General features: G+C 38.2%; 1 protein-coding gene across 1 annotated transcript in view; it reads right to left on the bottom strand.

Moving 5' to 3' along the window:
• Window positions 1-7925: 7925 nt before the first annotated feature.
• Window positions 7926-14341, bottom strand: part of CKMT2 (creatine kinase, mitochondrial 2) — a 34121-nt gene continuing 27705 nt past the window's right edge. The window contains exons 7-10 of the mRNA XM_045021545.1: window positions 13088-13211; window positions 10819-10953; window positions 10322-10447; window positions 7926-8056 (exon numbers count right to left, since the gene is read on the bottom strand). Of these exons, the coding sequence (XP_044877480.1) occupies window positions 7937-8056; window positions 10322-10447; window positions 10819-10953; window positions 13088-13211 (505 nt within the window). The 3' untranslated portion in view covers window positions 7926-7936. The remainder of the gene's footprint in view (window positions 8057-10321; window positions 10448-10818; window positions 10954-13087; window positions 13212-14341) is intronic.

Below are 14341 nucleotides of genomic sequence, written 5' to 3'. Positions count from 1 at the left end.
AAATTAATAATAATCTAGTAAGAAATCCATCATTCCACATTTTCTTATATCATAAAAATTGTAAAAAATAAGAATATGCATGAATATAAATTAAACCATATAACTGGTTTAACAAATGTGCATAGATATAGTGATCTTCCTCATTAGCGAAAAGAAATACCAAATTTGATTTAAAAGCTATATTTGGTTGCAAATCAACATGTGTTAATTGTTAGCAACCAATGAGAATCAACCTCGTTTAGGAAAATAACTAAAAAGTGCAAATGCAAAATGCAATTAATATTGATGATTTAAATAAAAGTTTCCTGCTTGATTAAAATTCATGATTTAAATTGCTTTGATTTAAATCAATGCACCCTGATAATCCAGGAAGATACTGGAGCAAATTATTAAACAATATATTTGCAAGCATGTAGAGGATAACAGGATAAGTAATAGCTCACATGGATTTGTCAAAAACAAATATGTCAAAGCAATCTAATTTCCCTCTTTGACAGAGTAACTAGCCGATTGGATGGGGGGAAGCAGTAGATATGATATATCTTGACTTTAATAAGGTTTTTGATACAGTTCCACATAACATTCTCATGCGAAAATTAGTGAAAAATGATCTAGATCAGGGGTTCTCAAACTGTGAGTAGGGACCTCAAAGTGGGTTGCAACCCTGTTTAAATGGGGTTGCTAAGGCTGGTGTTAGACTTGCTGGGGCCCATGGCCGAAGCTGAAGCCTGAGCCCCACACTACGTGGGACCAAGCCCAACCGCACAGGCCTGAAGTCGAAGACTGAGGGCTTCAGCCCTGGGCAGGGGGGCTAAGGTTACATGTGCCCGACCCAGAGCAGAAGCACTTGGACAGCTTTGGTCCCCCTACCTGGAGCAGCAGGGCCTGGGTGGACTCGGGCTTCGCTCCCCGCTCCTGGGGTCGTGTAGTAATTTTTGTTGTCAATGAAGTTTGAGAACCGCTGACTAGATGAAATTACATAGGGTGGGTGCACGACCAATTGAAAAACTGCCCTCCAAGAATAGCTATCAATGGTTTGCTGTCAAACTGTCAGGACGTATCCTGCAGGGGTCAGTCCTGGGTCCAGTACTATTCCATATTTTCATTAGTCATTTGGATGATGGAGTAGAGAGTATACTTTAGAAAATTTGTAAATAACACCAAGCTCAGAGGGGATGCAAGCACTTTGGAGGTCAGGTTTAGAATTTGAAATACTCCTGTTAAATTGGAGAATTGGTCAGAAGTCAGTAAAATAAGATTCAATAAAGAGAAGTGCAAAGTACTACACTTAGGCTTTGTCTACACTATGAGCTAGGGGTGTGATTCCCCTGCTCATGTACACATATTTGCGCCAGCTCTCATTGAGTTAATGCTAGCATAAATAACAGCATAGCCACAGTAATACGTGTAGCAGCAGTGGAGGCATGGCAGAGCCGTGCAGAGTACATAGCCACTGGTTTCAGGCAGGTACAGTTGTATTCAGCATAGCTCAGCTGTGCCTCCACTGCCACTACTTGTGTTAATGCAATTACATTGCTATTTATACTCATGTTGTACTCAGTGAGAGCTGGCACAAGTATGTGTACATAAGCAGGGGAATCAGAGCCCAAGCTTATAGTGTAGATGTAGCCTTAGGGCAGGTCCGTACTCACCGCGCGGGTCGATGCGGTGAGTTCGACTTCACGGAGTTCGAACTATCGCGTCTGATCTAGACGCGATAGTTCGAACTCCGGAAGCGCTGCGGTCGACTCCGGTACTCCACAACTGCAAACGGTGGTGGTGGAGTCGACGGGGGAGCCGCGGAGTTCGACCCCGCCGCGTCTGGACGGGTGAGTAGTTCGAATTAGGGTACTTCGAATTCAGCTACGCTATTCCCGTAGCTGAATTTGCGTACCCTAATTCGAACCCCCTTTTTAGTGTGGACCAGGCCTCAGGAAGAAAAATCAAACACACATCTAGAAAATGGGGAATAACTGACTAGACAGTAATACTACAGAAAAGGATGTGGGAATTATAGTGAATCATAAATTGAACATGAGTCAATAATGTGAGGCGGTTGCAAAAAAAAACCGGTAAATGTCATTCTGGGATGTATTAACAGGAGTGTTGTAAGAAGTAATTGTACCACTCTACTCAGCACTGGTCAGGCCTCAGCTGAATATGATGTCCAGATTTGGGCACTACACTTTAATAAAGATATGGACAAATTGGAAAGAGCGCAGACGAGAGCAACAAAAATGATAAGAGGTTTGGAAAATGCCTATGAGGAGATGTTGAAAGAATGGGGCATGATTTGTCTAGAGAAGAGAAAGCTGAGGAGGGTTATATGTCTTTAAATAAGCAAAAGGTTGTTATAAAGAGGATGGCGATTAATTGTTCTCCATGTCCACTGACAAGAAGAAATCAGCTTAGTTTGCTGCAAGGCTGTATCATTTGGATATTCGCAAAACATTTCTAACGAGAAGGATAGTTAAGCAATGGAACAAGTAACCTAGGGAGGTTGTGGAATTCCCGTCATTAGAGGTTTTAAGATGTAGAGATGGAGTTACTGTAAACCTTGCTGGGTAGACAGGTCCTGAATTTCTAATGTTAAAAAAGAAGAAAAATATATCTTTATTACTGGCTAACTTTAATATATGTTTTTTCCAGTGCAATTGTCTTGCTGTATTTCCCCCCATTTATAGGACTTTACTGCTGTGCAGAAAGAATAAATTGATTTTGCTATTAAATAATTCGTTATTGCCAGTAAGAACTAACACAGATATAGAATTAATTAGAATGCATATACTGCAGGTAAAAAATATCAACAAAAATCAATGAATGGCATTTAAGAGCCATTTTTAATAAGCTGGGAAAAATACTGGGAGACTCAGGCTTTCATTTTAAAACTGAAAAAATCTGATGTGGTCTCAGCCACATCACTTTGAGTAAATGGACACAGCTAGGTCTCACCCTGCTTTGTTTTGTTCTTTGCAATGTGGAAACTGTATACAATGTCAAGGCTGTTTGCAAGGACAAAGTTACCACAGGGCTCCCCTAAATTTTCAGGCTGTCCCCTTCAGTCTTGCCACCAGAGAGCAATTTATTGTGCAGGAAAATGTCTCTCCCTTCACCAGCAGAACCAGAGTGGTGGCTAGGACTAGCTTGTTCGCTGCAAAGCATTGCTGGACTGAAGCATTCCCCAGAATTGTGTCCACACATGGTTGCTTACCTTGCTTTGGCTGTGTCTAAGACGCACCCAAACTCATAATAAAATATGGCATTGATTAAGTCCTTTTCATTTTTCAAATCACTCTACAAATATAAACACATTAATCTTCACAATACTTGTGAATGACAGGGAAGTAGTATCCCCATACTACAGCTGGAGAAACTGAGATGCAGAGAGGTTGACAAGTGACCTTGATTGTGATCAGGAATCTCTATAAAAAGGTTTGTCTGCTGAAGAGGAGGAAGTGCTAGAGGGTTCATTTGTACTTGAGCGTGATTGATGGTATCTTTGTTCATTTTTGTGTTTATGATCTTTGGATAGTTAATCTTACATGCCACCATGTCAGGATGATGTTTATCTGGTAGTTATAATTTTTATTTAAGCCTGGGGAGAGAAAGGAATAAGTAATGCCATTTTTTGCTTACATTACATTGCCTACAGTGTTTTGAAGACTTCTCTACGAAGTTCTTTATTTCCATAGTTGAAAGGTATGTTGGTTTGCTGCTATTTATCTACGTTATCTGTCAGTGGCAAATGGTTAAATACTCTGTAATTCATTTCAAAGTATAATTTTTTTAAGGTTATTTTGCCCAAGGCCACACAAGCAAAAGAATGACAGCATTAGGAATAGAAGTCAGCTGTTCCTCGCTCCAGTTTTGCCCTCAGTCTACTCGGCTAAGCTGCCTATGGCTCTGATTCATCAAGTTGCTTAAGCCCATGCTCAATTTTCATTTTGATTTCAGTGGGACTATGTCCATGCTTAAGTATGTTACTGGGACTACTCACATGCTTAAAGTTTGGCATGTGCTTAAGTACTTTGCTGAATTGAGACATGTAAGTATTAGCCTACGGTTAGACATTTTAGATATTGGGGATATGTTTACACTGCAATAAAATACCCACAGCTGGCCTGGATTAGCTAACTCAGGCTCATGTAGCTTGGACTGGGAGGGGGTCTATAAAACTGCAGTGTAGACATTTGGGCTGGGACTGGAGTCTGGACTCTATGCCTCTGCGACGGGGGAAGGTCCCAGACCTCAGGCTTCAGTCCACCCAAATATCGACCCTGCAATTTTATAGCAGACCTGTGCCAGCTGCGGATGTTTTACTGCAGTATAGACATAGCCTTTGACTAGCTTCATTATGCAGTAAACATGCCCCTTTCTTTGAGAACTGTGAATCAAATGGAATACTGTAAGATACAGTGTAAGAGATGATAAAGGATATTAGACAAAAAATTCTCATAATAGCAAGAGAAATGTGCCTAATTATCCATTCAGTGATCTTGATATCTCCTTACTGGGAGACATTATTTTTCCTTTTTCAGAAACATTCAAGGAAAGGCTAAAAAATAAATGGAATGCACTAAACTTCATTCAGAGTCTTAATGTAGACCACAGATTGCAGCAGAATAATTTTAAGTTTTACAAATGATGATGTACAAAGCACTCACACAGAAATGGACTATTGCATTGCCATTCACTGACACATCAGTTGGATGGCTGGGTTCTTCCCATTCTGGTACCAGCAGTGTTTAGAATAAGGCTCACTGTCTCAGAGAATGAAGAGAAAACAAATGTGTAAAGTGTCAAGCAGAAATAGCAACCCTATAGCTACAGAGTCCTTAAGCATTTTAAGCAGTAAAGAAGAGCTCCATAAAAAAGACAGAGTTAACTCATAAAAACAAAACCATGTCAGCATGACCCTCGTCCGGGACTCCTGTTCATTAAGAGAAGACACCTTCAACCATCCTCCTTAAATAGAGTCAAAGTGCCTATAGCGTCTGCATGTCATTACCAAATTCCAGGTAGTAGACAGGACATGCATCTTTTCTTAGTGCCTCTGAGATCAGTACATTCCATTGGCTTCGTTAGTATTTGGGCATGAAATGAGCTTTGGCTTAGAGGAAGAAAGTCCCTGCAATAGAAGTCCAATAATAAGGTGGAAGACTAGATATTTTAAACAATATAGCAGGAGCCCTCAGGCCATCTTTAGCCTTTCAGAAGCATTTTAAAAAAATTAATCCATTAATGATTGCAAAAAAAATTAAGTATCAAATTTTTCCCTCGGTTACTCAGGTGCAACCCCACTGAAGTCAACTGAGATGCACCCATGAAATTAAGAAGAGAATTTGGTTCAAGAAGAAAGTTTAAAAAAAGCCAGCAAGGTAGAAATCCTATAAACAGTTGTATCATTTCATAAAACAATAATAATCAATGTCAATTTATGCACTGTCATTCGGAAGAAAATTTTCAGCACCCTTTGGTCACAGACTTTAAAGCATGTTTATCTGTGAGTATTCATAATTCTTGTCTCTTGGAAATTACTGGAAAGCTGTTAAATGATTAAAATTTAAACACAATCTACTTGTCTGATAGCATTATTAGAACTACTTATTGTTCAGTTCTTAATGTTCCTCCATTAGGAATCCAATCTTTTTATATGCTGACTAACTTATTTTCTTGTAAGTAGATTAAAAAGAAGTGACAAACAGCTGCAACATGCATGTACAATAGATGATTGTATATTTGTGCCCTTTAGAACCATTGGACTTAATAGGATTTTTGTTCTGTACCTAATGCACTTCAGTAGCTGTCATGTCATCAAGCATCTTTGGGAAAAAAATTGCTGTTTAGAGACTTTAAATTTCCAATTAAGTCTTAAGCAGCTATAGGAAGAATTACTAGGAAGACAAGTATTAAGTATTTTGTCACACCTTAAATTAAATTCCAACAAATTATATTAGTAAATTAGTTCCATATATAAATATGGGACCTGAATTACTGCTGATATTATTTGCTACTTTTTTGGTAATATTTCCATAGAAAATGATCATTTTTTATTCAGACATATATTAGTCTTGTTAGGTAGACAGTCACATAAGCATTTTATGCTGTCTGTTAAGCCAGATCCGGTTAGATCAATGGATGACTCTAGATGTAACATGTGATAAATGGAATCAGTTGCAACTTTTGTAATAATGGATTTGACTGTTTAACTTTGAATCAACATTTAAAAGATACATCAGCTCTATGCACATGGCCTACCTGACAAAGTGTTGGTTTATAGGTTTGATACAAAGAGATTCTCCTTAAAGAGGCACCTGATAAGGCTGCTCCCTCTTCCCCTTCCTCTTTACACTAGTTATGAAGAAATCAGGTTACAGCATTAACAGGAGTGTCGTATGTAAGACACAATAGCTAACTTTCCCACTCTATATGGCACTGGTGAGACCTCAGCTAGTGTACTCTGTCCAGTTCTGGGCAGCACACTTTAAGAAAGATGTGCACAAATTGGAAAGAGTCCCGAAGAGAACAAGAAAAATGACTAAAAAGGTCTAGAGAACCTGATCTCTGAGGAAAGGTTAAAAAAAACTGAGCATGTCTAGTTCTGAGAAAAGAAGACTGAGGGGGATCTGATAGTTTTCAAATATGTTAAGAGTTGTTATAAAGAGGAAGTGCCTCATTGTTCTCCATGTCCACTGAAGGTTGGACAAGAAGTAATTGGCTTAATGTGCAGCAAGGGAGTTTTGTGTCAGATATTAGGAAAAGCTTTCTAACTATAATGATAGTTAAGCACTGGAATAGGCTTCAAAGGGAGGTTGTGGAAGCTTCAACATTGGAGGTTTTCAAGAACAGGTTAGTGTACACACTGTTGTCATAATCTGGATCTAAAAAATGTCATGTAAGATAACATTGGAAAAGAAATAATGCATTGGGCGTTAGTATGCTTTCATAATGTATACATGGGGTACGTACAAAGAGTTATGGATATGTGCTAGAATTGTGTTTGGCAAGCAAGGTAGAAGCATAGTCTGCCTTAGACAAAGGATGTATTGTAGTTTGCTAGGCAGAGAGTATGAAGGTACATTTACATAAAAGGTAAACAAAGCCATCAAGCTAGCAAGTGTGGGAGGCAGCCTCTTGCAGGGGTCTTTACCTCAAATAATAAATAACTGAATCAACCAATTATGTATATTACTGTATTATAAAAGTGTATCAAGTAAGGTCTTTTATGAAAGATAATGTCACACTGGTTATTAATATTGTGAAATGCATGTATTAATGCTGTCTGAGGAAATATGAATACTCACAGATAGTATGCTTTGAAGTCTGTAACCAAACAAAGGGAGAACCAGGTTTTTAATCCCAGACAGTAGGGAAAGAAGCTATCTACATGTTTTCAATATAAATGAAGAATTATGGAATCAAAACAATGGAAGCTCCATTTACATACAAATCTGAACGGGGATGGGAAGTTCACAGTAATGGAAGAACAGCATGAGATCATCCATAATCCGTATAAAATCTCTTTAATCTCTGGTAAACTTTCTAGGCTGTTTATTTAATTCTGCAGGAGTTCCCTGACTTTCCCTGTTAGTGTATTATACCAAGTAGAACTACTAGAAAAGGTATTTCATATACTAAATGATACATAATCATAGGAGACTTGGATGAAAATGTTAGAAAATAACATGAGCATTTTCATATAAATAAAAGCCACTTATTGGTCATTGCTATGTTACTTACTGTGTCGGTTTCTGAATGCTAACTGTTGCCAACACAACCAGCTACTAAAAAACAGACAGACAATCTGTAAGGCATCAGGTAATGTTTTATTTCACAAGTTGTCAGGATCTTATTTATACACTGAGATATACAGAGATAATTTTCTGTGAGAACAGCAGACATATTTAACATCAGTTATTAATCATCTATAACAAGCTCACTTCCTTCCAAACTGGGGCAAAGGTGGTGGTACCTTGATGTCTTGACCTTTTTCCAGCTTCTTCTCACAGTCAATCAGATAATTGACCCCATCAACAACTATCTGGACAAGCTCCACCTTAGATAGGAAAAAATACCCAAATTATTTAGGTTACATTGTTATGTGAGGAGAGTCCTGCCAACGGAGCTAGTAGCTCCAAACAGTGCATATCTAAGTAGAGCCATGGCTCCCATTTGCCTGTATGTCAGGATGTCTGTGCTGGAGGAATGCTGCCTACACACTTCCCTGCATACTCAGACCATTACCCAGAAGGCATATCTTTCACAGTTTTAATGCTTCCATCCATCCACCTCTGCTAGGGTGCTGCACCTTCCCCCACTCCCTTGATGGAAAATTTCTATAGAATTCAATTGAAAATGATAACCCATCTATAGACTTTTTGAACTAGCCTATAGATAGACTGTAATAAAGAACAATAGCCCTTCTATAGAATGCTATAGGATGAACCAGAAAACCTATGAGAAGACTGTTATTCTCTATTACATATTACAGGTTTTCACTGGACCCTTAATACAGACTTGTTGGTTTCATCCCATTCGAGTTCTATAGGATTCTTTTGTGAGAGTCTTCACTCTACTCAGCCTCTTAAGAGAAAAATATTAAGCCCAAGATGCACTTAAAAATAAAGGATAGAATGTAGATGTCATGGATTTGCAAAATCATTAGACTTTCAGTATCAATTATTAATGTGAGCAAAATGGCTGCTGGGCTGTTGGATGTAGTAATGAAACATCTTTCAAATTCAGAATGAAAAGGAGTGTTTCACACTTTCTCTTATCAGCTGTCAGGATAGGACCAGTCTACTTTACAGTCATCCTTTTATTCCATGATTTCAGAATGGAAAGCCCTTGCAGTTGCCAATGAGCTGTTCTGATGCTACCACAACAAGTAACCAACTGCTCTCATGCAGAAAACAACTCCCATTGACTCTAAAGGGAGTTTTGCCTTTATAGCAACTGTAATATCAAGCCCTTAATCCAAATTTCTCTAGCAATAGATTCTAAACTCATACTGGTTTTACAACAGGCATAACTCCATTGAATTCTGTGGAGTTACTCCTGAGACACACTGGTGTAAGTGGGATCAGAATCAGACCCAGTGTCTTATCCCAAAAGCTGCAGCTGAAACTCCAATTCCATACAGTAAGCAACAGGTGTGTTTATATAATCTCTTTAAAAACTATTAAAGAATTTAAAAAGAAAGACAAAGTGAGGCTGAGAGAGGAGAGTTTTACCAAACCCTGTGGCATGATAGCACCAGCTCCCCTGGTGTTACGAACTTTAGAGTAGGTAGCAAACTATAACTGATTTTTTAAAAAAATCTTCATGAACTGGTTCATTAGCAACCTTTAATAACTGGTTTGTTAAAACTGATTACCCAAGCTAAATCCCAATGTCTCTTTATTGGGACAATAATGGATTTTGAAGGGATTTGTTTTTTACTTTAAAGCATTTCAGTGGCTTAGCACTTTGTTTTATTGTCCTTACAGACTAGCTGTGTAGGGAAATCAGAGGTCTGATTTTGCAGCTGTGAGGATGAAAAGAATTTTGTATTAAGTTTGCATTGACCAGTAACTGAAACAAACAAAACCCAAACAACTTTATGTTGCGCCATTGGGGACATAATTTGGTTCTGCAAACTGGTTTATTACATAATGAAATCTATTTTATTATGTACTGAAAAATATATACTCTATAATAAAACATTTCTGTCCTCTTGTGTGTGTTTGCCTTGTCTTATTTACATTGAAAGCTCTTCGGGGTAGAAATAGGTCTGAGCTATAGGCTTCATCTTTCAAATCCTTACTCACATGATTAGTCCTTACTCACACATAGCCTCATTGACCAGTTGAAATCTTCACATGAATAAGGGATTATAGTCTTAAATCATATGTTTTTAAAACTCTGTGTAAATGAACAATGCAATATAAATATTTGTATTAACAACTTAGCAAAAAGCACACAAACATTTCAAAATGTTATATAGTTCATGATGACATGCCATTTCTCAAACACAATGTATCATACAGTTTTTCTACCTCCTTACACATATATGTATAGCATCTTGTAATATGCTTGTCATTCTTGTATACTTAGACCTTTTCCGTGGTCTTGTATATTTTGATTGACTTAGGGGTCAGTAATGCAAACACTTACACATGTGAGTAACTTGATTTTGTGTGAATCCTAGCTGGTGTAAATGGTTATAGCTCCATTGAAGTAAATGGTTCCACTGAAGTTAATTGACTTCTGTGAGACTATGACCATTTGCACAAGCTGAGGATCTGCCTCATTGAGTTTAAAACTAGAAAAATCGTATTACCTCTGATCGGCCCATGCGGTCCAGGTTGGAGATATCGTACACATCTGCCACAGCTGCTGTGTCCACACCACCCGTGCCACGTTTCTGCAGCCTCAGATTCTCCAGAATCTTTGAAAACCTGGGATCCTAGCACAAGAGACATTTTTTTATTTGCAGGCTTTTTGGATATACTGGTATTATATATTGTATTGACTCTTGAAAATACTGTTATCAGTTACTTCAATAGTTTCTCCAAAAAGACTTGCAGGGATGGATATTTTCCTATGCCTCAGGTATACATGCTGCCTGAGTGGCTGTTGGTTGAACAGATTAATTCACATAAATACAGTAATTTGATGGATAAAAATATGCACAATTTGTCACAAATTGTCCCCGGGGCCTCATAGTTACACATAATATTAAGTGCATTAACACTGTGAATTATCCTTTTTTCATTGTTCCTTTTGAGTCAGATGAAGAGCTGATTTACATCACAGCCCTTTTAATAGCTTACGTACCTTACTGAGTTTTGGAAGTTTAACATGGACTCCTGCACGTAATCCTGTTCCCAGGTTGGAAGGACAGGTCAGAACGTATCCTAAGCGTTCATTCCACATGAACTCCCAGCCCCGTTCTTTAATTAACCGTTCAACCTGCAGGTAAAAAAAAAGAGAGAGAGAGAGAAAACTGCTGCATACAAATGTCTCGTCTTATGACAATGTTGCTGACATCTGAAATACTTGCTGCCTTTCATGAATTTGAACATTAAACCCAGAGTGCCAATTTCTGCCCCCAGTTATACCCACAAAAATCCACTGATGTCAATGAATTTCGTAGGTGTAAGTGAAGGCAGAATTTGGCCCATTAAGTATATAAAACATTATGTGCAAATGAAACTATGATTAAGATATAAATCTTTGCATGTATCCAGCACCTTTCATCCAATATCCTCAGTGAACTTTATAAACATTCTCCTCTCACATACATGGTGTTTTCATCTCATGATTTTATTGCAAATCTTGTGATATTTGATATTTTACTTAAAGCCTAAATTATGAAGGGAGGAAATTATACAAGAATCTCAGCTTTCATTTGAAATCAAAGTAAGTTTCTAGATTTTGTGATTGTGGAGAAGAGCTGTAAATCATGAACCCTAAAGGCTCAAACACCAGAGAGCCAATAAAAGGACCCCAAATTCATGATTTTCAAGCCCTGACACTTGAATTTTGAATCCTTTAATTTGACAGTACTGCTAACACTAGTGCAAATCACGAGTAACTCCATTGAATAGGATGCAGTTTCAGTGTGATTCTGATGTGAGAGGAGAATCAGGCCCATTAATTATTCAAGGTTCACCAAATCCCTGGAAGGTAACTAAGTATCCTCGTTTTGCAGATGAGTTAACTGACATACAGTTAGAGGTTAAAGGACTTCCCCAAGGTCACATAGGGAGTCTATAACAACACCAGGACTGCTGGTAAGAGACGAGTCTTTATTTCCTGGCTTCAGTCATATGCGATGTGTCAGAGTTACAAAAAGTTCAAATGACAGGGGTTCATATCCGCTAACTCTAGGAGTTATAATTACAGAGTCAACGGTAGAGCTCGGAATAAAATCCAGGAGCCATGACTCCTAGTCCCTGGCTCTAAGCGTTGCATTGCATTGCATCATCTCCTTATACAACATGTCCAGTGTTGTAAATGCCTCTGAGAAGAACATGGACCAAATACTGGGGACCGCACAGTTCTAGAGAAGAGGAGGGGCATAAAGGCATCTGTAAGTCACTTTTGTGTTGGCTTGATCCTCTATGTTTTAAGCCAGTCCCCAGTACATCAATTGGTAATAGCCCCCAAGTGGGAGTTGCACCACCTACAGATCAGCTGGAGTGCAGCAATGGCCAAGGGAACTATTCCCTTGGCCACACCACTAGCATGCCCTTTATACCCTTGCTGCAAGGGGTAGGGTGGAATCCTGACCTGCTCAGTTAAGGCAGCTTTGATGGCCCTTTCTCACTGCCGGAGCAGTGCACTGGGATACATCAGGGACCAGATGCAGCCTACAGTCCTAGCTGGATTGCCTAGCTCAACTGGATGTAGGTTATGTTATCACCTTCACAGCATTTTAACATGGATTTTTTTCTTCATATTTTTATGTTTTTGATAAACTTGAAATAAAAAGCCTAAATAGATTAATCCCAAGGCCAGTGCCTAAGTTTGCACCGTTTGTATTTAAAAAGACTTTGCTGACCTAAAAATCACAGATTTTGGTGTGTTATTTTAAACGGACACATATCATCTTTCCGTATGTCAGAATTTTAAAAATCCAATCTATTTGCTATTTTTGGCTCTTTGTTTTCCTTTATGCGTTTCTCTCATCAAATGAGTGAAATCCATTTCATTTTTCTATCAATAAATTTCAGGTTCTCAGTGCTACAGGTTGGGTGAAAACCACTGCAAGGTGGTGCATATTTGTTTGTAAGTAACTATTGCCATTGAAATTAGAAAAAGAGAAAAATTTCAGTTGATTTTAGATTTTGTAAAACTTCTGGCACTGTTAGGGTTTGATTGTCCCTACATTATGGCTAACAATATGACAATACTGTGTCTCTATTTCCTTGGTACTGTTGCTTTTCAAGGGGGATATAATTTGGATTGATTTTTTTTTAATTTTGTTGCTAAAAATAGTGAAGGGGAATTCAGTATTAACCATATCAAGGAGTGGTGACACTACTCTAATTGTTAACAAACAGGAATAATAAAAATGAAAACAAACTGGCTGAGTTGTTACCTCTTTTAAACCATGGCAAAATCTTTCAAACACCCTTTTCATATTGCCACCTTTTTCCATGGAAATCACTCTGGTATGGTCTTCTTCATTAATCCAGATAAGAAATGTTTTGTCATGGTTATGCCTATTTGAGAGAAGAAAATGGTGTCTTTAAAGAATGGGATAAGCCTTCAGAAATAATTCTCATCATTCTCAGTTTAATTTCAATTCCTTCCTTTCCTAGCTTGTAATCTTTCATGATTGTGCACAGGACAAGTGCTGCAAGATAATATCAGAGTGACGGGGCAAGGAATAAGAGCTAGTGAGGCCTTTTTCAATTTCATTCCCCTATCCACCAGTAACATAATCCTTCAGGTTCCTTAGGTCACAATGACAACAGCACTCTTTATTGATTACATTGGTGTTGTATTGATGCGGCACTAGAAAGTACACTTTGTCTTCTAACAAGAACATATCAATAGGAACATAGCTAGGGGAACTAGGAACTGGAGAAGCAGCGTTCTGCATCTTTAATCATTGGGGAAGTTATTAGCTGATTTTAGAGCTTTCTGAAGAAAGAAAATCTGATGTTTACATGCTGCCTGGGGCCTGGCAACCTGACCCTATTTAACTGTATTCTCTTCTAAATCAAATCCTACTTGCTTTTATATCACTTGGTAACACACGACTGGCACATAAATCAAATTATGCACTGGGAGAAGGCAGCTAAGTGTTGCTTCAAGACACTACATTAATCAAAGATGCTGACTTGTCTTTCAAGATAAAGTGCCTGGAGACACGGTATCCACTTTTGCTTCAAATCGATAAGTCATGGTCATGCTTTTAAAGTGACAAGTAGGAACTGGGATCACTGTTGTTTGCTTTTCTCCATTTTCTCTGCCTTTGGATTAGTCTTCCTGAATCAGATAAATCCTGACCAATAGGTTGAGACTTGTTCATACAAACAGTCTGAATAATACATCAGGAGAAAAGCACAGTAGGTCTAGGATTTAAAGCCCATAAAGGACTTGACTTTCAGTCTGGCTTTGGCTGGGCCTCCTTTTTTGTACTTGAAATTTGCTGATGCAAATAATTGCAGGTGCAAATGTGTCCTGACAGTTACTTGTGGGTGAAATTAGACATACTTAAATATCCAAGTACCTGCTTTGCAGTCACCATCTGCCATTTAGGATGGGATTTTCAAAAGGGATCAGTGTTGGTCTAACTGAATTAAATCCCACTGAATTAAATGGAAGTTGTATCATTGACCATAAG

Source organism: Mauremys mutica, chromosome 6, assembly GCF_020497125.1.
Source record: "Mauremys mutica isolate MM-2020 ecotype Southern chromosome 6, ASM2049712v1, whole genome shotgun sequence".
Taxonomy (NCBI): domain Eukaryota; kingdom Metazoa; phylum Chordata; order Testudines; family Geoemydidae; genus Mauremys; species Mauremys mutica.
This window is presented reverse-complemented; position numbering and strand designations above follow the sequence as displayed.